The sequence below is a fragment of the Lycium barbarum genome, chromosome 3, assembly GCF_019175385.1.
Source record: "Lycium barbarum isolate Lr01 chromosome 3, ASM1917538v2, whole genome shotgun sequence".
Lineage (NCBI taxonomy): Eukaryota > Viridiplantae > Streptophyta > Magnoliopsida > Solanales > Solanaceae > Lycium > Lycium barbarum.
Window position 1 is genome coordinate 115303877 of NC_083339.1, and position 22513 is coordinate 115326389.

Consider the following 22513-nt stretch of genomic DNA (forward strand, 5'->3'; position numbering starts at 1 on the left):
AAAAGGGACCTTTATTTTGTATACATATATATATATATATATTGATAATATTTTTAATTAGATAAAATTAGGACATAATTATTTTACAAAACATAGTTTTAAAAATTGGCCAAATTTTGTTAGTGGGCCTAAAATTACGGACATGGTCTTAATGGATTCTGATCCAACAAATTATTTCAATTACGGCCAAATTTGTCCTTAATTGATCTTAATTTAGCTGGTTATTTCAATTATGGTCATATTTGGCCTAATTCGCAAGTTTAAAAATTAAATTGCATTAAGGACCTTGATTAATTTAATCCAATGAATTTGGTTATTTCAATCAAGGCCATTAAGAGGCTAATTTTACAATAATGACCTCAATTCCTTGAACCATGAGCTGGTCAAATTGATTGTGGCTATAACAAAATAATTAGATAATTTAAACATCAATTTGCAATAAAGAACACTTAATTAACTGCTTAGAACATTTAATAAATTTTGACAAATCACATAATCATGAAAAAAATTAAAGATTGAAGGGTGAAATGATTAATTATTTAAATTACTCAAACTCCATGGATTAAGGGGAATAAAGTATTTCCTATTTTTTTTTTTTTTGACAATTTAACAATTAAGTAACAAAATGTCCTTTTCTATTTGATTAAATCAAGTAGGTACCTTACAAATGTCATAAAAATTCCAATTAATTTCTAAACAATTTTGTGATGTCATGAGAACCCTTTAATCAATTTAAAAGAGTAAAAATATTGTCCTGAGTAATTTTATTAAAAATATTTAAACATTTTAAGGCGCATAGCTTATTTTATTTATTTTTTCAAAGACTCTGAGTGATTAAGGTAAATTATGGGAGGTCAAAAATTAGGTGTCAACAACTGCCCCTTCGATGTTCGGGGATGACGGGACCATCCCTGAGCAACGAAATTTGACTAACTCGGCTCATTTCCCCTTTATCTTTTCATGCAATTTCCACATACGTGGTCGGACCCTAGTCTCTGGGTTTCCTACATATCTCAGGTTATATGAGAACTCAGGCCACTTGTACTTTGACTCAACTAAAGACTTTTAAGTGATTTAGAAGGAAAATCTTGAAACCCTCAGCGTTGTGACTAGGTTTTTTTCGGACGGCTGTTAGAATGTGACCGACCCTTTGGTTTTGAGTTCACCTACATATGCCTAGTCTCTGGGAATTAGGTCACATGTAGTTCAACTCGCTGGAGAGGAATATGTCTGTTATGCAGGAATACTTTCAGATTTCCCGGTGTGTGTCCGACCGGTCACGATTTTCAGAAAAGAAAAGAAAACAAGAAAAATTGTGTCTGAGTCTGGATGGCTTCCAAATCATGGCCGGAGAGCTTGACTCTTATGGGCACCCTATTTTGACCGGTTGCGTAAGAAAAAGTTCCACGTTTGTTGCACAATTTGTCTGGATTTGGTTCAGCAGGCCGGCTTCTTTCTGACGGTTGTGTGCCTTTCCCTGGATTTGACAATATGCAGATATCTTTCATGAAAATTTAGATCAATGGTCCTCTCGGCTATTTGTATGAATGGCCCTCTCGGCAATCTGTATGAATGGCCCTCTAGGCTGTTTGTATGAATGGTCCTCTCGACAATTTGTATGAATGACCCTCTTGGCTTGTTTGTACGAATGGTCCTCTTGGCTGTTTGTATGAATGGCCCTGTTGGCTTGTTTGTATGAATGACCCTCTTGGCTGTTTGTATGAATGACCCTCTTGGCTTGTTTGTATGAATGACCCTCTTAGCTTGTTTGTACGAATGGCCCTCTTGGCTGTTTGTATGAATGTCCCTCTTGGAAAAATAATGAATGACCCTCTTGGCATGCAGGTGACAACTATGGCCCTTAAGGCCGGATGATCTTTTTTTCGTCCATTGTATTGGCTGTTGACCCTTGTGGTCGGATATGCCCTCTTGGTCTGATATATATATATATATATATATATATATATATATATATATTTTTGTTGTACACTCTTTGTGTGACCCTTTTGGATGGATTCGTCTTTACACTCATTTGCTCTTGCGACCCTTGCGGCTAGATGTGTCTTTATTACCCATTTTTCTCTTGATCGTTTTGGTCTCTCTTCGCTGGGCTGAGTTTTGCCTTTCGCCTTTACTGTGAGTAAGCCAGTCGGTGGTGCGTCTGCTGTCCTGTAAAAAGAAAAACTTGCATCCACAGAAAAATTGTGAGTTTTCTAAGAAGCCGATTAACGTTGTTGTCTTCCCGTCAAGTGTCTCCTCTTGATGCTTTTTTGAACCCTCTTGGGTTCGGTATTTCGAGAGACGTTGTTGGGATGTAATTATGTTACATTTTTTTGAAAATTCAGAGTAAGAATTTATAAAATGCCTGTTATTTTTTCCTTAAAGTAAATGTTTGTTTCATTTTACACGTCATGACGTGTGTTTTCTTCGAACAAGTTTCTTTGGTTCTTCCCAGAGGTGTGACCGCTGACTTTCGTACCGGTAGAGTTTTTGAGATCTTTCTCAAAATTTCTGCCCTGGTTTCACGACTTGCTCTGAGTGACTTTTGTCTTATCTTGCTATGTAGGACCCCTCAAAAATTCTGCCCCAACGTATTGCTTTACTCTATCTGTTTCTTTGTTGACTGTTTTTTATAGGAATTTTTTAGGGAACCTCAAAAATTCTGCCCCAGTGTAGGGTTGATGTTGTCTGATTCTTGGGCTGACCCTTACAAGCTTGATCTTGTTGACTTTCCCTGCTTTATCGTCTTTGTTATTTCATAGGGGTTTCTTGTTTTTTCTTTTGTGATGACTGAGGTCTAGAGCACCTACGTATCCTGTTGCAGCAGGAATTCAGGTCGAACGTAGTTCAGAATAAAGTAATTGTGTTTTGGTTTTACTAATAAAGCGACCGGGTCTGGTGTGGACTGCCTTTGTATCCTACTGTGGGGAATTCAAGTCATTGCGTAGTTCAGTACATAGATGATTTTTTTTCTCCTATTCTATTACAGAGTACGATTATAAACAAAAGGTACGATTATAAGCAAATGGGATCCTAAACATAGTATCTCTTGAGCGCGTTTGCATTGATGGCTTTGGGCCAGTCTTGTCTGTCCATCTCAACTAGGACTATGGCTCCCCCTGAGAGCACCTTCCTGACCATGTATGGTCGTTGCCAGTTCAGCGCGAATTTCCCTTTATATTCCTCTTGATGAGGGAACACTTGCTTGAGTATGAGTTGTCCGATTTGGAAGAGTCGGGTTCTGACCAGCTTGTTCAAGGATCGAGAGATCCTTTGTCTGTATAGCTGTTCGTGGTATACCGCCACCATTCTCTTTTCCTCTATCATGGCCAGTTGTTCATAACGACTTCTGACCCATTCTGTATCTTTTAGCTCTTCCTCTTGGATGATCCTGAGTGAAGGGATTTTCACTTCTGCGGGTATGACCCCTTCTGTACCGTAGACAAGGAGGTATGGGGTTTCCCCGGTGGAAGTTCGGGTTGTCGTTCTATACCCTAACAGTGCATAAGGCAGCTGCTCGTGCCAATTCTTGTAGTTGTCGATCATTTTTATCAAGATTCTTTTGATGTTCTTGGTGGCAGTCTCTACGGCTCCATTCATATGTAGTCGATAGGCGGTAGAATTTCTGCGGGTGATTTTGAATCGCTCACAAATATCTTTCATCAAATGGCTCTTCATTTTAGCACCATTGTCTGTGATGATGGATTCCGGCACACCGAAACGACATATCACATTGTTTTTGATGAAGTCGGCCACGACTTTCTTGGTCACTAATTTGTGGGAAATTGCCTCCACCTATTTAGTGAAGTAATCTATGGCGACTAAGATGAAACGATGTTCGTTGGAAGTCGGAGTATCGACGGGTCCTATGACGTCCATCCCCATGCCACGAAAGGCTAGGGCGAGCTCATTGCATGTAATTCCGTGGAGGGAACCTTGATCAGATCCCCGTGTAGCAGAAATTGATGGCACTTTTGTATGAATTTACAGGAATCATGCTCCATGGTCATCCAATAATATCCCATCCTCAGGATTTTCTTAGCAAGGATGAATCCATTCATGTGGGGTCTGCATGCCCCTGCATGCACCTCTTTTAGCAATTTTGTGGCCTCTTCTGCGTCCACAAACCTAAGCAACCCGAGGTCAAGGTTCCTTTTGTATAGTACCTCTTTGTTCAAGAAGAAACCATTTGCCAACCTCCTGATGTTTTGCCAACCTCCCGATGTTCTTCTTTTGATTTGCTGAAATCTCTGGGGGATACTCTCTTTTTTTCCAAGTAGGCCTTAATGTCGGCATACCATGGTTGGCCATCTGGTTTGGCCTCGACATGCGCAGTGAGCCTGTTTTTCTCTCAGTGTGATCTCTAATGGATCAATGTGGGTACTCTCAGGGTGCTAGATACTATTGTGGCCAATGCGTCTACGATCTCATTCTGGGCCCTTGGAGTATGCCTAAAGTCAATACTCTTGAATCTCCCGCACAATCTCTATACTAGATTCACATATGGCAGTATTTTATCATTTTTGGTTGCCCAATTTCCTTTTACTTGATTTATAAGTAAATCGGAGTCCCCGATTACCAATAACTCATGTATGTTTATGTCCAACGCCATCCTGAGGTCGATGATGCATGATTCGTATTCCGCCATGTTGTTGGTACATCTGAAGTTGAGTTTTGCGGTCATTGGATAGTGTTGCCCTATTTATGATGTCAACACCGCCCCAATGCCTGATCCTTTGTAGTTGACTGCTCTATCGAGGAACAGTCTTTAGCCTGAGTATGGTTCTGCCACCTCTTCTTCCATGGCCATCACATCCTCATCTGGGAAGAAAGTCCGTAATGGTTCCAATTCATCATGGACGGGACTTTCGGCCAGCAGATCCGCTAGGTTTTGTCCTTTGATTACCTTTTGTGCTACGTACACGATGTCAAACTCGCTTAGTAGCATCTGCCATTTAGCTAATTTTCCTACGGGCATCGTTTGCCGAAACATGTATCTCAGCGGATCCATTCTGGATATGAGGTGAGTGGTAAACAACGATAGGTAGTGTCTCAGTTTTTGGACAATCCAGGTCAAAGCACAACAGGTCTTATCTACGAGCGTATACAGCACTTCACAGGAGGTGAACTTCTTACTCAAATAGTAGATGGCATGTTCCTTTTTGCCATTTTCATTATGCTGGGCGAGCATACACCCAAAAGCTTTTTTTGATACCGATAGGTATAGTAACAGAGGACGCCCTGACCTGGGCGGCACCAAGACGGGAGGATTGGAAAGGTATCTCTTGATTCTATCAAATGCCTCTTGGCATTCCTCTGTCTAATTTGTGGGAGCGTCCTTCTTGAGCAACTTAAGGATTGGCTCTATAATCACAGTTGACTGGGCTATGAACCGTCCAATGTAGTTCAACCTCCCCAAGAAGTTCATGGCTCTTTCTTGGTATTGGGAGGCGGTAGCTCCTGAATTGCCTTAATCTTGGTAGGGTCTAGTTCAATAACCCTATGGCTGACTATGAATCCTAACAACTTACCTGCAGGCACTGCAAACGCGCACTTTACAGGGTTCAGCTTTAGATTGAATTTGTGAAGTCTGTCAAAGAACTTATGCAAGTGCACAGCATGCTCCGAGCTTTCCCTTGATTTTATGATGACATCGTCCATATAGACTTCAATCTCCCGATGCATCATATCATGTAACAAGGTAGTCATAGCACTCATGTATGTGGCGCCGATATTTTTTAGACTGAGCGACATCACCCTGTAATGGTAGACTCCCCAAGGGGTGATAAAGGATGTTTTTTCAGCGTCTTCTTCGCTCATGAGTATTTGATGGTACCCGGTGAAAAAATCCACGAATGACTGCAACTCACGTTTGCCGCAGTTATCTATTAGAATGTGGATGTTTGGGAGAGGAAAGTTGTCTTTTGGACTGGCCCGGTTGAGATCTTAATAGTCCACAAAGATTTGAATCTTTCCATCCTTTTTGGGCACTGGCACTACGTTGGCCACCCAATTGGGGTAGGACGTCACCTCTACTATCCCAGACTCAATTTGTTTCTCTACTTCGTCCTTTATCCTGATACCCATGTCAGGCTTAAATGTTCGTGTCTTTTGTTTGACTGGGGAAAAACCCTCCTTGATGGGTAAGATGTGGGCCACTATTTCAGTGCTTAATCCTGGCATATCCGTGTATGACCAGGCGAAAACGTTCACATATTCCTTTAACAGAGCTATGAGCTCTTCTTTCTGTGGAGCTCCCAAGTGAGCACTGATTTGTGTCTCCTTGACATCCTCTTCGTTACTGAGATTGATCACCTCAGTTTCATCAATATTCAGCTTCTTCTTATATTCTAGGCCTTCCAACTTTTCTACCAGTCCCTCTGGCATCATTGTTAATTCATCGTACTCCTCGTATTCCTATTAGTTGTTTTCCTCATTTGTTTCACGACACGTCATGACATTTTCAGTTATTTTATTATGATTACTACTGAAAAGGCGAGGCAAAGTAAAGATAGGTTTATCATTGTTCGTTACACGAGTTAGTTAGAAAACTTTCGTTATTATTATATGGTAAAGGTAGCAGTTTTATATAGATCGAGGCTTTTCATTAATTCAAAAGTAATTGATTACAGCTGTAGTCCTGGTTCGGAACAACATCAGACCATTTCGATTTTAAAAGTCACGAAGTAACTTTTGAAAAGGCGATTATTCGAGGCTCAACCGATGTCGCCGCTTTTAGCAAAAGGTTTTTAAGGAAAATCTATCTCTTTACCGAGGAGCCAAGAGGGGAGTAGATGTCCAATTATTCAGGCCTTCTCCCAGCCTCAGACTATGTATGTTGGGTGTCTCCTGAGTCTCTTCAATGACCGTGCAGCATCCCTTTTCTTGGAACAGCGATTCAAGACTCCTATAAGTTTCTTCTTCATTCAACATCTACATCTTTCTGGGGAATGACTAGTACAGTCCCAGAATTGGTCGAGGTAAATTCCTTATTCTAGGCTCTCTCTTGATCACCCTTGTGAGCTCTTCTTCGCTGGGAGTATACCCTAGACCAAAGTGGTAGTTTTCTTTTGAGATTGACACAGGCTCTGTTATCCCTTCGAGGTCCCTTCCTAGACCTTTTCCTGTTTCGAAACCACTTCCTAACATAGTGGAAACAATCATCTTATAGACTGCTGGCATAATTTTATCGACCTCTTCCTCCGCATGAGTGGCCCCAACGTATTCCACCACATGAAAGTTTGATAAGTGGGGACTCCTCCCGATCACAGGAACGATGTTGTAAGGATACTTCTGAGCATCCTTCTCAGCTGCCACTACAATTTCCCGTCCTTGCCATTCAAATTTTATGGCCTGGTGCAGAGTTGATGGGATTGTACCGACGGAGTGTATCCAGGGTCTTCCCAAGAGCATATTGTAGTTGGCGGTGATTGCCATGACCTGAAATTCTATTGTGAAAGAGACATGTCCAACCTGGATCTACAGGTCTACTTTTCGCAGAGAGTTACTTTGGGACCCATCGAATCCTCTGACGTTCGTCTTGCTCTGGCGGATTTTGCTCATGTCATAGTTGAGCTGTGTCAATGTGGTGATGGGACATAGTTGAGCTGTTGTCTACAAGCACTCTCCTTATTACTTTGTCACCGCACTCCATGGTGATGTTAAGAGCCTTGTTGTGAGAGGCCGCTTCTGCTGGCAACTCCTTTTTTGAGAAGCAGATTTTGTGTTCCTTGATGATGTGGGCTACCAATCCAGCCAAGTCTTCGCTGCTCATACCTGCTGGTACGTGTGCATCATCTAATACTCTCATGAGGGCCTGTCTGTGTGATGGGGAACTAGCTAGTAATGACAATATCGATATTTGAGATGGTGTTTTTTCTTCAAATGCTCAGCAATGGAGTAGTCTTTTGGTTGCATGCGCGGCCAGAAATCTTCAGCTGCTCCTTCAGTTATTGCCCTCTTTTTGGTGTTTTTCTTCCTTGTAGCATTTTGAGCTAACTCTTCAGGTGTATAACATCTCCCCGAGCGGGTTATGACCTGGGACATGGCTGCTTACACAGTGATTGACTTTTTGGGTGTGAGAGAAATTTGTTGTGCTGTTTGTGCTACCACGGGCGCTAGAATAAAGGTTCTAAACCTCAATGTAGCTTTTGTGGCTCCTGGCGCTGGGATTAGAACCTTGAAATTGAGGCGCTCCTGGAGCGTGTGGGAGGCTACTAAGTGCTCCAGGGATTTTACTGCTCTGGGGATCAATGCTCTGTATGCTTCCTAGTCCTCATTCCTCTCAATCATGTGGACTCCGTTGTTTACATGATTAGGTAATGGGTTCATGTTCACATTGGGAGCCGCGGTTTTCAAAATGATTTCCCTCTTGTCCATCAGATCTTGGATTTTGTGCTTAAGATTTATACAGTTCTCTATGCTGTGCCCATTTCCTCCTGAATGATAGGCACAAGTCTGATCAGCCCTGTAAAATCTATTTCCCGGCTGTGCTGGTTTTGGAGGGACCTTCTGAATCAAGCATGCGGCCAATAGCCATTTGAATAGCCGAGCCCTAGGCTCGACGAGCGTTGTGAATTCTCTTGCCAGCCTCTTCTTGAAAGCAGGACGTGGAGCATTGTATGTTGGGGTGACAGTTAATGTTGGTAATTCTGGGGTGGTTGATATGCTTGTGGTGGGTTATTTGGTATTGGGCAGTAATTTTGTTGAGGTGGTGCTTGGTAAGTGGAGCGGACACACAGACACTAGGCAGAGCTGTGTAAGCTGGTATAGTGGTGGTGAAGCTTGGTTGTTGGTATAGTGGTGTTGGATTATAGACGGGTGTGGTTATGTGGAAGAATTACGGTTCTTTTGGGTTTATCATATGGGATATGTTTGCCACGACCTCTTTCTTTTTGCGAAATATTCCCGCAGTAGTTTGTCCAGATGCCTTATTAAAGACACTAACTATTTTCCTGGATTTGAGACCATCTTCTATAGCCTATCCCATTTTGACCAACTCAGCAAACGGTCTTCCAGCCATGGACAACATTCTGTCGTATAAATCAGGCTCCTGGGATCTGATGAACACAGAGACTAACTCTCCTTTGCACATCGGTGGCTGCACACGAGCTGCCTCAGCCCTCCGCCAACTGGCAAACTCCCTGTAGTTTTCTGTCGATTTCTGCTTGACCTTTTCCAGGTAATAGCGGCCTGGTACTGTTTTGACATTAAAGCGAAATCTTTCCATGAAGGATTCTGCCATGTCCTCCCAGGTGTGCCATTGACGCATCTTTTGAGTTGCGAACCACTCGGCGGCTTCTCCGGTCAGACTGCAACTGAATAGTCGCATAATCAGAGGCTTATTCTTCCTTACTCCGACCAGTTGGTCGCAGTAGGAGCGGGGGTGTGCCTTGGGATTCCCCGCCCCGTTGAACATCTCAAAATTTGGGATTTTGAACCCCTCTGGTAAATCCAAATTCGGGTTCATGCACAGGTCATCATAACTTAGGCCCGTGGCCTTTCTAGCAGACCTGTTGGATTTCTCCAGTAATCCCTCCATCTTCTTCTCCATATCTTTTTCAGGCTTATCCTGTTCGGCCCACCAGGGCCTCTCCATCTCCTCGTAATGGTCCAGTTCCTTATGCGCTGGGAAGGATTCATTTGGGACATTTGGAGTGAAGAATGATACTTGGTGGGTGGTATAATTGAGCGGGGCAGTGGTGGTTTGCCCAGTTGGTGGAGCTGTAGCACGTACTTGGTTCACCGGATTGGTAACTACCGTTCGGGGAACCAGGTAAGAAGGGTCTAAGTGAGTCGTCCCTGGGATTTGGGTGTATTTTGTTAGTGGTGGGGTGTGGTGAGAGGGACCAGCGAGGCTAGGGTTGGTGAAGTTTAGTGGAGGTGGGATGGTTCGTGGTGGATATATGGGAAAGTGATCAAGTATTGGGGAGCTTAATGATGAAAAATGAGGAGGAGGCCTTTTTCCCTCAGTCGAGGCATCCTTGCCGACATCGGCTGCCACATTCCTAGCCACCTTTTCTTAGAGGGCCGTTAGTAATGTTGCGATCACATCTTCTTGAGATGATGCTTCTTGTAGGTCTTTGGCATCTCTATCACAGAGAGCGAGCTCATTTTCATTATCGGGAGTACCAGTCATTTTCTCTTTGCCTTTGTCTGTGAAGGATGCTAACGCGGCTCTGGATCTTGAGAAGTGTGCCAACTTTCAGTACTACGCTAATCAGCCTCATTCTATAAGACAAGAATAACTCAACGGTAGACAAAGTTAGTTTCTTGACATAAAATATAAAAGCAAGATATCACATATCGATATTTAAAGTGCACATAGCACATAAAGTCATATATTGAGGCCCGAATACTTTTGATCCTTTGTTATAAAGGTTTGGATGTTTATGGGCCTTTGATGTTTGGGTGGATCTTGGTCCACTGGGCTTTGTGGCTGACTTACTTTGGCAAACCCTTCCCTGTTGCAAAAATCAGCAAATGGAGAGGAAGGGGAATTATAATTATATTATGTAGGGGCCAAGTCTTACGTAGACTGCCTATGTATCTCACCAGGGGAAGTCAGGCCCTATCATAGTTCGTTTTATAAAAGAAGGATATATATATATATATATATATATATATATATATATATATATATATATATATATATATATATATATATATATATCTTTCCTAATATCCTTTAGGCTAAACCTTGCTAAAGACATCCCCAGACCAGGCCCGGCTAGGGCTACCCGCGTATCCCTCTATAGGGACGTCAGGTCGGCGCGGTGTTTATGTGCAAAAAATGGGGACACCTAATATCTACCCAAAAATATAGTTCCGCAAGTCGCTGTCCTTACGAACTCGCTCTGTCATTTTCCTTCCCACTCAGTATTGTGGTGGGAGGATGACCAAGATCTTTCAGGTGCTGATCTTATGCTCGAGCTCGAGCTTGAATACGTAGCACTCTCTTATGTCGTGCCCCTTAGCTCTTGTATGATACAGGTAGAACTTATTCCTGTTGGGCCTCAGTGGTGCGGGCTCGTGAGTAGGTTCCACGGATCTAATCTTCCTTAGACTAGCCAACATTGAGACGATGCAAGCGTATGATTCCATGAAGACTGTGAAGTCATACCGCCAGATCTGAGTGCTAGCGGTGACCCCTTCTCTGGGGATAATAGGGTCACGATCCAGTAGGGTGTGTGGCCCCCACAAAGTCCCAATGATCCTATCGTTAATCAAGCTACAAATTCTGCTTCTCAACACCAGACAATTATTCAAAATATGACCGTCCTAGTTGCTGTGAAAAGGACATCTTTTGTATGCGTACACCAACTCGGGCGGTGGCAACCTGGCCCTAGTGGTGCAGGATACTCCTGTGGCAACCATCTTTTTGTATACCTCCTTACAGGTAACGGGCCGCGGAGCTACTCTGAATGGGGAGGAATGGGCTTTGAAGGCTATGCCCACCAAGCTGGTTCGGAAGGGCCTGCTCTCACGAAATTCTTAGATGCCGTGGTGGAGGTGGCAGGTACCATTGTGGGCAACGGTTCATAAAAGTCAGACCCCTCATTAGTTGGGGCATAGTAGTCAGATTCATCATTTGCCTTATTCTCTTCCTCCGCAAACTCAGGAAACATCTTGAATGGTTCTTCCTCTCCCCCAGCCTTTATGTTAACGGGCTCTAATTCTTCCTCCCCTATATCTTGAGGCTTTTCTTCTGGTTCTTCTTCCTCGACGGGTTCGGAGGCTTCCTGTTGGGGCTCCGACTCCTCTTGCAGATCTGATTTCGTCACCCATTGATCTGATCTAGCTCCTTAATTTTCCTTCACTCTTTCCGAAGTCCCTTCTCTGGGTGTCATAGGCCTTCTCTTCAAAGGTATATAGTTCAGCACCAAATCCCTCACTCCTTCCGGGACATTCCCGTAATATTGTTCCTGCGGTATGCCCTCTGGCGGGTACCCAACCATTTCCAGCAATTGGTCTACTTCCTCAATTTTCCTCCCTATATCTTGGAGGTGCTTCTCCATTTATTGTACTTTGTCTCTCAACATTTCAACTGTCTCTCCCAGGGTCCACGTTTCTTGTTCTCCTTGGTTTGCCATCGTAAGTCAACCTTTTAATGGAGATAAATCTGGGTAAGTTTTAAGCCTTGGGTTTTTCTTTTGGTATGTGGTTTAGATCATCGGATCCAATTTATTCAAGTCTTAATATATGATAACACACTTAGCAAATAGGCATGTGAAGTACGTAGCAGGCATTCATGTAATTTGTAGATATTTATACTATTCGCATTCCTAAAGCCTTTTCATGTTAAGGCTCTCTTACTCGTTTGAAACATGCAAGTGCCATTTGTGAAAGTGAACCATGGCTCCGAAAAATCATCATTAGTTAATAAATAATACGTTGATGTGGTGAAAACACCCCTAAACTTAGCACGTTTTCGTACTTTAGTCCCTAAACTATTGACCCTCTTAAAAACACCCCTAATCTTGGCCAACTCAATTTAAATTCACCCCCGTGTTAGGACACCTCAGCAATATGAATCCACGCGCTGTTGTAACACCCGTACCTTTAACCTAACCTTTGACCATAATCGTAAACTTAGAAAACCAGATAAAGAATGTGGGAATTGGAAATTTACTCTTCAGTTGTAAGATGGTAGTTTACGCCCATGAACAGTGACCGTATTTCATTTTACGGGCCGTAAATCAAATCGTAAACTGGTACCAAGGATTTCTGAGCATTCTGGAATTTGGCAGTTGAATGTCATATGGTTAAATACAGACCGTATTTCACAATACGGCCCGTATTTCAAATCGTAAACTGAAACCAAGGATTTCTGAGCATTCTGAAATTTGGCAATTTGATGTCAAATGGTTAAATACGGACCGTATTTCAAAATACGGCCGTATTTCAAAACGTATTCGTAATTTGGGAAAACCTCCTTCATGAAAGTTGTAGAACTTTGAAATACCTTTCCAACGGTATATTATGGAGGTTAAAAGGACATCTGTGTAACGAGTTATGGCCATTTTACTAAAGAGAGGCAGTGTTGTCCGTATTTCAAAATACGGCCAGTATTTAACCGGGCCGAAAAATTAATTTTTCCAGAACAGTATATACTCGTCCATATCAGTTCAAATCATTATTTTTCATTCCTTCAAGCCCAAGAACGACTTCCTACCCTCTTCCATCATCAAGAACACCAAGGTAAGCCTACTCTAATTATTCCATCTCAATTCTAACACCTATCCTTGTAATCTAAACAAGAAGTTATCATTCTAAAACTAGGGTTTTCAAGACAACCCATCTCAAGGTTCAAGAATTCAAGATTTTGGAACTCAAGTCTTTAATTCAAGTTTTGGAGCGACTAAGGTATGTAGAGTTACTATTTACATATGGGAACATCATTGTTCTTCCCCACGCCTCATAATTCATAAAATTACGATTCTCCACTAAAACTAGGGTTTCTATACCATGCTCATGATAACCCTAGGTCCATGTCCATGATTATATTATGTATGAATTGTTATAATTCCATCATTGAGTTCTTAATATTTCTTTATGATTATTGAGAATCCGTCCGTAATCTATGAAAACCCTTATCTTGTATTCCATGGGTTCTTGCATGCATGTTTTTGACTAAGAATGATTGTTTCATGAATATCCAACATGTCTACAAGTTTTCATGCAACTGTATTATATAATTACTTTCATGCTATGATACAAGATACATACATACTAAATACAAGTTATTTCATGAAACCATATTTACAACTTATTTCGTGAAATCATGATTACAAGACAAGTACAAGTCAATTCACGAAAATCATAGGTTTCTTAGCCACTTATATTATGTTCATATTTATGGGAGTTGCACGAATTACCGAGAAGGCTCAGATAGCCTGAAACTATGTAGCCACCATAGGATAAGGATCGCTCCGCCCAGTTAGGACGATACCTTAATTTTACACTGAATGGATCCATCAGGCACGTTACCACCTTATACCCTGGCAAGGTATAGGGGCTCTGCTGGTCCGGCGAGGTACCAGACTCCACGTATCCACGTGGTGATATCATGTGTCGATTTATGAAATGTTATCCCTACTTATCATGTTTTACTTATGTTATATATATATATATATATATATATATATATATATATATATATATATATATATATATATATATATATATATATATGTACTCATGCTCATGTTCATGTCCAGGTTTTCAGTTTCAGTTCTTATCATGTTATTCCATGTCCCATGTTATTTCTTTCAGTTGCTTTACATACCAGTACATTCAATGTGCTGACGTCCCCTTTTATTGCCCGGGGGCCTGCATTTCACGATGCAGGTACTGATATACAGGACGACACATCTGCTCAGTAGGACAGCATTCGTATCAGCTTATTGGTGAGCCCAATCTTATTTGGGGTTTAGTCAACTTTGGTTTTATGATTAGTTATGCATCTAAGGTATGCTGGGGGCCTTGTCCCAGTAAGTATGTTTTCCAGTCGGACTTATGATAGAGGTTTCATAGACTAGACAAGTCAGTTATGTTATGTCAGACATTCAAAGTAGTATAGCCATATTGGCTCATTCATGTTAATTCCACACTCATGTTTAAACAAGTATTTTTATTAAGTATTATGACTTACTACATTTTATAAAGGCTCATCATGAATTTACGTTATATTCCTCTCATGTTATGCTTTATAATGATTCAGTAAGTCATGTGGTTCGCTCGGTCACATACAGTAAGGCACCGAGTGCCGTGTTTCGCCCAGGCCATGGTACGGGGCGTGACAAAACTTGGTATCAGAGCCTAGGTTCAAGTGTCTTTATGGAGTCTATGAAACTGTGTCCAGTGTGGTCTCTTTTATATATGTGAGGGCCCCATACATATAAACAGTTGACCACCAAGACATTTAAGATTGTCTCATTTCTTTCAACTCAAGATCGTGCAATAGAGCTGTGTTCTCAGAAATCACTCGAACTCATGTGTTGTTTCCCATTCTACCGAATATGCCTAGTCTCAATGGATAAGGAAGATGTAAAGCTAGTCTTTATCGATGTGTTGCTCTCTGATGGAGGCATCAGGAATTATTCTAATTCGTGCCATGAAGCTTAGAGGAGTAAGTAACATTCTTTTTCCATCGAATCATGAACGTATCAAATGTGTAAGCGGCAAGAAGGAAATTCGAGACCCAAGACTTGCCAAATAGTGCCTGGTGTGTTTATCAGGTGTTAGTTCCATTTGAAAGATAAGTTTCGGCATGGCAGTACACATAGGTTATTTACCTTACCGAATAAGTTTATTTGGATTATCTGACCATGGAGCTACAGTATAAGGATGATAGTTCAGATTTAAGACCCTATAGAGTAACATGTTATGAAATTAGCTGCAACAATCATAAATTGTCCACGGTAGTTTTAAGCAGGAAATAGCCTAAGAGCCAACCACCTGTAATACTAGAAAGTCTCAACCTTTTCTAGGATATATATATTTTTGCCATATGATCTATGCACATGACTAGGAAGGGACTGATGCAATAAGAAAACCACGAGCAGACGATATTGATTTTTTTTAGGGTTAGTTTTAAATTATTTAAGCTTATTCAAATTAGACCTAGAGAGATGACGTTAGTAAGTTACTATAAGAGGCAGATATTACTATGAGATAAAAGATATGACAATTCCCTCTTAGGTTATGTGATTAAGTATTTATCCCTGATGTGTATAGAATGATATAATTTTGAAAGTGTATAGGGAGTTTGGGGTTAGTTGTTCCAATTCCTTGTTTGAGACAGATGAAATTTCCCTAAGTGTGATCCATGTCCATAGTTCAGAAAGGATAGTATACAACCCCAGAATGGAGTCAAATAGGGAGGAAAAGTTAGAAATAACCTTATGCTTCACTTTAGTACTCAGAGAAGAATTAGAGAATATGATGCTAGCAAGTGGTTAACAGAAGCATAGTAAGTAAGTTTGAATAGATACAGTGAATTAGAAATTTTCAGCAGAGTTAGTAGAAGTACGATTTGATTTACTTAGTCAAGTTAGCACTACTAAGTGGGTAACTGTCTTAATACACCGAAGGCGTGCTAGAACCCAAAGAGTTTAAGTTAAATTTGAGGTGTAGAAATTGGTGAAAGGATAAAACCACCTAAGAAGTAAGAGAGCAAGCTACAGAAGAAGAGCCTTTAAGAGTTATCAGAAAAGAGTTTTCCTCAAGACTGACAAAGCTAGTATGCCAGTTATGTACATTAGAAACCCGTTCATTTAAGTAATCTAGTTTTCCCAGTAAGTAAGACTTGCTTGAAGTAAACCGAAGAAATGAGTCATCAGTATGTTAGAGGAAATTAGCAGAACCATTAGATGACCACTTATCGCTAACTCAAGAGATCCACAGGATTTAAACGTAAGCTTTTGAACTAAGGGGGATATCGTGTGATAAGGTGCCGATATAAACTGTGTTTTGTAGGTTGATAGGTGTTAAGGAGATTATGTCAGAAGGTCACAGTTTCATGTAGCCAAGATAAGGCGCGTAGAATGTGATCTTTGTCATGCTGTTGAGATCAAGTACTCGGTAGTTATGTTATGAGATAAAGTTCTAGATCGAATAGCGGGTTTTAAGGGTATAACGGTTCCAATTCCAGAGTAATTCATATACTATGTGTTACTAATGCCCAGACGTACTCTACTCGTGTCTTTCGTACCCATATCATGCCTATGTTAGAGATTGATATTCCGCGTTTAAGATACAAGAGTTAAGACTTCATATGATAGTAAGTTATGCAAAAGAATGTCCTTTCATGTCTGGCACTTCTGGTGTGCTCATGTCTAAAGTTAAAAATCGCATTCAGATCTCACGTATCTATCATGCTTTTAGACTCATGTCCATGTTCTAGCATCTATGTGCTTTTCGAATCTGATGATGATCTTGACCCCTATGATTATGTTATCCATCTTACCACATACTCGTGCCCCAATTCATTTCGCTATGCATTCCATTTATAGCGGTATCGTAACAATGATTTTGTAAGATAATAATGAAGGTGAACCAAGATGGATGTCCTACCCATGCTTCTATGTAATTTATGCTTATGTTCCTTTAGCTAATGTTTTACGATCATGACGACATGATTCCTTTTCCCTTTCGCTAAGTATCTAGGTCTCGTTATGTTCAAGGCGACTTTCTATCCATGTCTTAGATGCTCGAGGAACGAGTTATACATGCCTATAATCCATTCTTTCATGTGTCTTATTATAACAAGGGCATCTACTCACGGTGATAAGAGTAAGCTATGTTGAACCATGTCCTATTCCTTCGGTATATCTAAATCCTAAAGGTAATGTTTTATCCATGCCTTACGTCTCTGTGTACCCAAGAGTTAGCCTACAGTTGTACTCCACGCAAGTCATACTTATGCCTTAGTCTCATTTCAATGCTCATGAACTCAAGTCTATATGCCATGGTATGCAGATAATTATGTGAATGCCATGTTTTTCATGTACCCATGTCCCATGTCATGCCATTCACGTATTCACGTTTCATGTCATATGAATCACGTTCCCATGTACGCATGTTCCACATTACGTCCTCCATGTGCAATGCACCATGTCATGTCTGTTCTCTAAAGCAAAGTATCTTATATGAATAGTACTAATAATTACTTTTCTCTCTGTCCTCTATAATTCGCTCACGAGAATGAGCAAGATGAGCTAAGGCATTCATAATCATGATTAACAGCTAACAAGATAATCAGAAGTAAGGTGCATTCCTATATTTAAATAGATATATTTTCATGTACCCTATGGTACTTATCTCGGGAGTATTCTACTCAGATTCGACATATTCATGTCATGCCTATGACAGAGATTTGTGAACACCTATGTTAGGATCATATTCTTGTTATACGACTCAAGTCTATCGCATTCACATTGAGTTGCGCTTACATTCAAAGCCTAAGTCATACTCCTATTTCATATTACCATGGTGACATACGAACGTTTGTGATTAAGTCTCTAAGTATCTAAATCCTACACGCGCTTAGTATTCAACCCACATGTTGTAACAATCATGTTTCGACATTCAGATCCCATGTTACGGTATCCATTTTCACACGTATTCGTATCTTATGATAGTTTAGCACTCATGTATTCATGTCATCCAGTCTTCGTGTATTTATGTCCCACATCATGCATCTCACGCCCAGGTAGTCATGTCATGTTCGTGCCTATTTCCAATACTCATGTCATTCGTGCCTACGCATTTCTTCCAAACCCCATGTATAGTAATCATGTAATCATTCAGCCAATATCCATGTGTTCAAGCCAGCTCGATATTTATATTAGATGCATTCAAGATTCAGTAATCACGTTATGTCACATCATGCGTATTAAGATGCTATGTGAGTTGTGTATTGGTACTTTAGTTAGTTGGCAGGCGTTTAAGAAGTGTCGTGAAGGTCTGAATTATGAAGGAAGTCCTGCCATAAATTTTGTAGATTCCAGAGTTAGTAGCAATTCTTAACCACTAGTCCTAAATCGAGGACAAATGTTTCATGATTCTCATTCATGTAGGCGCTACTCAGTTTCATGTTCCCCATGTACATGTTTTCATGCAATCACGTACTCAGTTCTCATGATCCATGACCATGTTCCCACGTAACCATGTCAAGCTCTGATGTTTTGCGTCATGTTTCTTTTATGTTCATGTATTCAAGCCATATCCAGCCATGTTTTTAACCATGACTCATCATTCGAGGACGAATGATCCCAAGGGGGAGATATTGTAACACCCCGTACCTTTAACCTAAGCTTTGACCATAATCGTAGACTTAGAAAACCAGATAAAGAATGTGGGAATTGGAAATTTACTCTTCAGTTGTAAGATGGTAGTTTACGCCCATGAACAGTGACCGTATTTCAGTTTACGGGCCGTGAATCAAATCGTAAACTGGTACCAAGGATTTCTGAGCATTCTGGAATTTGGCAGTTGAATGTCATATGGTTAAATACGGACCGTATTTCACAATACGGCCCGTATTTCAAATCGTAAACTGAAACCAAGGATTTCTGAGCATTCTGGAATTTGGCAATTTGATGTCAAATGGTTAATTACGGACCGTATTTCAAAATAAGGCCCGTATTTCACAACTTATTTGGAATTTGGGAAAACTTCCTTCATTAAAGTTGTAGACCTTTGAAATACCTTTCCAACGGTATATTATGGGGGTCAAACGGACATTTGTGCAAAGAGTTATGACCATTCTACTAAAGCGAGGTAGTGATGTCCGTATTTTGAAATACGGCCAGTATTTAACCGGGCCGAAAAATTAATTTTTCCAGAACAGTATATATTCGTCCATATCAGTTCAAATCATTATTTTTCATTCCTTCAAGCCCTAGAACGACTTCCTACCCTCTTCCATCATTAAGAACACCAAGGTAAGCCTACTCTAATTATTCCAACTCAATTCTAACACATATCCTTGTAATCTAAACAAGAAGTCATCATTCTAAAACTAGGGTTTTCAAGAAAACCCATCTCAAGGTTCAAGAATTCAAGATTTTGGAACTCAAGTCTTTAATTCAAGTTTTGGAGCGACTAAGGTATGTAGAGTTACTATCTACATGTGGGAACATCATTGTTCTTCCCCACGCCTCATAATTCTTAAAATTATGATTCTCCACTAAAACTAGGGTTTCTATATCATGCTCCTGATAACCCTTGGTCCATGCCCATGATTATATTATGTATGAATTGTTATAATTTCATCATTGAGTTCTTAATATTTCTTTATGATTATTGAGAATCCGTCCGTAATCTATGAAAACCCTTATCTTGTATTCCATGGGTTCTTGCATGCATGTTTTTGACTAAGAATGATTGTTTCATGAATATCCTACATGTCTACAAGTTTTCATGCAACTGTATTATATAATTACTTTCATGCTATGATACAAGATACATACATACTAAATACAAGTTATTTCATGAAACAATATTTACAAATTATTTCATGAAACCATGCTTACACGTTATTTCATGAAACCATGTTTACAAGTTATTTCATGAAACCATGTTTACAAGTTATTTCGTGAAATCATGATTACAAGACAAGTACAAGTTAATTCACGAAAATCATGGGTTTCTTAGCCAATTATATTATGTTCATGTTTTTGGGAGTTGCACGAATTACCGAGATGGCTCAGATAGCCTGAAACTATGTAGCCACCATAGGACAAGGATCGCTCCGCCCAGTTAGGACGATACCTTAATTTTACACTGAATGGATCCATCAGGCACGTTACCACCTTATACCCTGGCAAGGTATAGGGGCTCTGCTGGCCCGGCGAGGTCCCAGACTCCACGTATCCACGTGGTGATATCATGTGTCAATTTATGAAATTCTATCCCTACTTATCATGTTTTACTTATGTTATATATATATGTACTCATGCTCATGTTCATGTCCAGGTTTTCAGTTTCAGTTCTTATCATGTTATTCCATGTCCCATGTTATTTCTTTCAGGTGCTTTACATACCAGTACATTCAATGTGCTGACGTCCCCTTTTATTTCCCGGGGGCCTGCATTTCACGATGCAGGTACTGATATACAAGATGACACATCTGCTCAGTAGGACAGCATTCGTATCAGCTTATTGGTGAGCCCCATCTTATTCGGGGTTTAGTCAACTTCGGTTTTATGATTAGTTATGCATCTAAGGTATGCTGGGGGCCTTGTCCCAGTAAGTATGTTTTCCAGTCGGATTTATGATAGAGGTTTCATAGACTAGACAAGTCAGTTATGTTATGTCAGACATTCAAAGTAGTATAGCCATTTTGGCTCATTCATGTTAATTCCGCACTCATGTTTAAACAAGTATTTTTATTAAGTATTATGACTTACTACATTTTATAAAGGCTCATCATGCATTTACGTTATATTCCGCTCATGTTATGCCTCATAATGATTCAGCAAGTCATGTGGTTCGCTCGGTCACATGCAGTAAGGCTCCGAGTGCCGTGTTTCGCCCAGGCCATGGTTCGGGGCGTGACAACTGTCCACTTGGTATTTTCTTGTTGTGACATATGGCAACATGGGGTGAATTTAAATTCAGTTTGCCAATATTTGGGGTGTTTTAAAGTGTGGCAATAGTTTGGAGACTAAAGTAATAATTCGTGCCAAGTTTAGGGGTGTTTTCACCGCTTCAGCCTAAATAATAATTAAAATATCTTCCCCGAAGGGATTACAAAGATGATGAAGCCGACATGGGGATTGATATAAAGTAGTAAATCAGCAGGGTTCTCCTCCAGCGGCTGACATCGAGGCCTGGCTTGTCCTGGCTTTCTTGATCCTCCAAAGGGTGGTCTGAATTCAAAGTCGTGTTTGGTACATCTCCATCCTGACTGTCACCGAATCCATTTCTTATAGAATCTTAGCCAAATGCTCATTCGTGCTTTCCAAACATTCCTTCATACGCTCTTCTTCTTGGGCATCGTGAAGAAGTGTGGGCCGTGGGATGGATGCATGAGCCAAGTGTCCCTGTAATCAGTCGTGATACCCTGGGTCATACCCTGCCTCGAACCTGTCTGGAGCTAATGTATCTGGACCCCAACTCACGCGACCATTCCATTCTCTGAGGATCACCCCGATGTTCTTGATCTTCTGCTCTATGTGCTCAATGGTGAACTGCTTAGGATTTCCTACCTGAGGTATGACTTGCCTCCTATAAAATTGCCTCAAAACCGGAGATGGATAATAAGGACGGATTTCTCGAACCCTGCCAATGGCACAAAAGGAAATTCTTACCTCGAACCACCACAATCTCCGATATGTAGTCGGAAAACATCCACTGGATCCTATCCTCAGTCAATTCCTCAAAGAAGCCAGCCTACCCCTCTTTGGACATATACCCAAGATTCGGGCAATAATTTGTAAAACGGTCTATCCTGTTGTGATTGCTCAGATACTGGACTTCCTTAACCATGTTAATGTGTTTGATAATCCACCATTGTAGCAACATGCTACATCCTTGGAAGTATCAGAAGCGATTCCGGCATTTGTCTAAAGCCCAGAAAATATGTGCCAAGATGATGGGTGCTAGGTCAAAATACCTCGTTTCCTGATCCTTGGTTATACTATAAAAGATAGCATAGGCCAAGTATGTCACTCGGGTGTCTACGGCCAACGATTCGTCTTGTGGAAACACCATAATGCCTAGCAAGGCTATGGCGAACGCCAAAGGTCTGACAGTTTCCCACTCTTCTCTACTCTTGAACTCCCTCTAATACAGAGTATACCCGGTGAAATCTCTGAATCTCCGATACAGGTCTCTAAAAGCTATAGTGGGTCCTCGCGCCCAAGGCGCCTCAGTCAGTGCAAAAAACTTCATGATTTGGCCGACTGTGGGTCTCTGCGAAAATAATAGGTAGTGATCCGATTTGTGTCGTCTCCTTAGACAGGTTCCATTGCTGTCTATGGCATCCCTAATCTCCTCCAAAGTC

General features: G+C 40.9%; 1 protein-coding gene across 1 annotated transcript; it reads right to left on the bottom strand.

Moving 5' to 3' along the window:
• Nucleotides 1-3033: 3033 nt before the first annotated feature.
• Nucleotides 3034-3600, bottom strand: LOC132631165 (uncharacterized). Its single transcript, XM_060346763.1, has one exon. The coding sequence runs from the start codon at nt 3598-3600 to the stop codon at nt 3034-3036; it is 567 nt and encodes a 188-aa protein (XP_060202746.1).
• Nucleotides 3601-22513: the final 18913 nt, after the last annotated feature.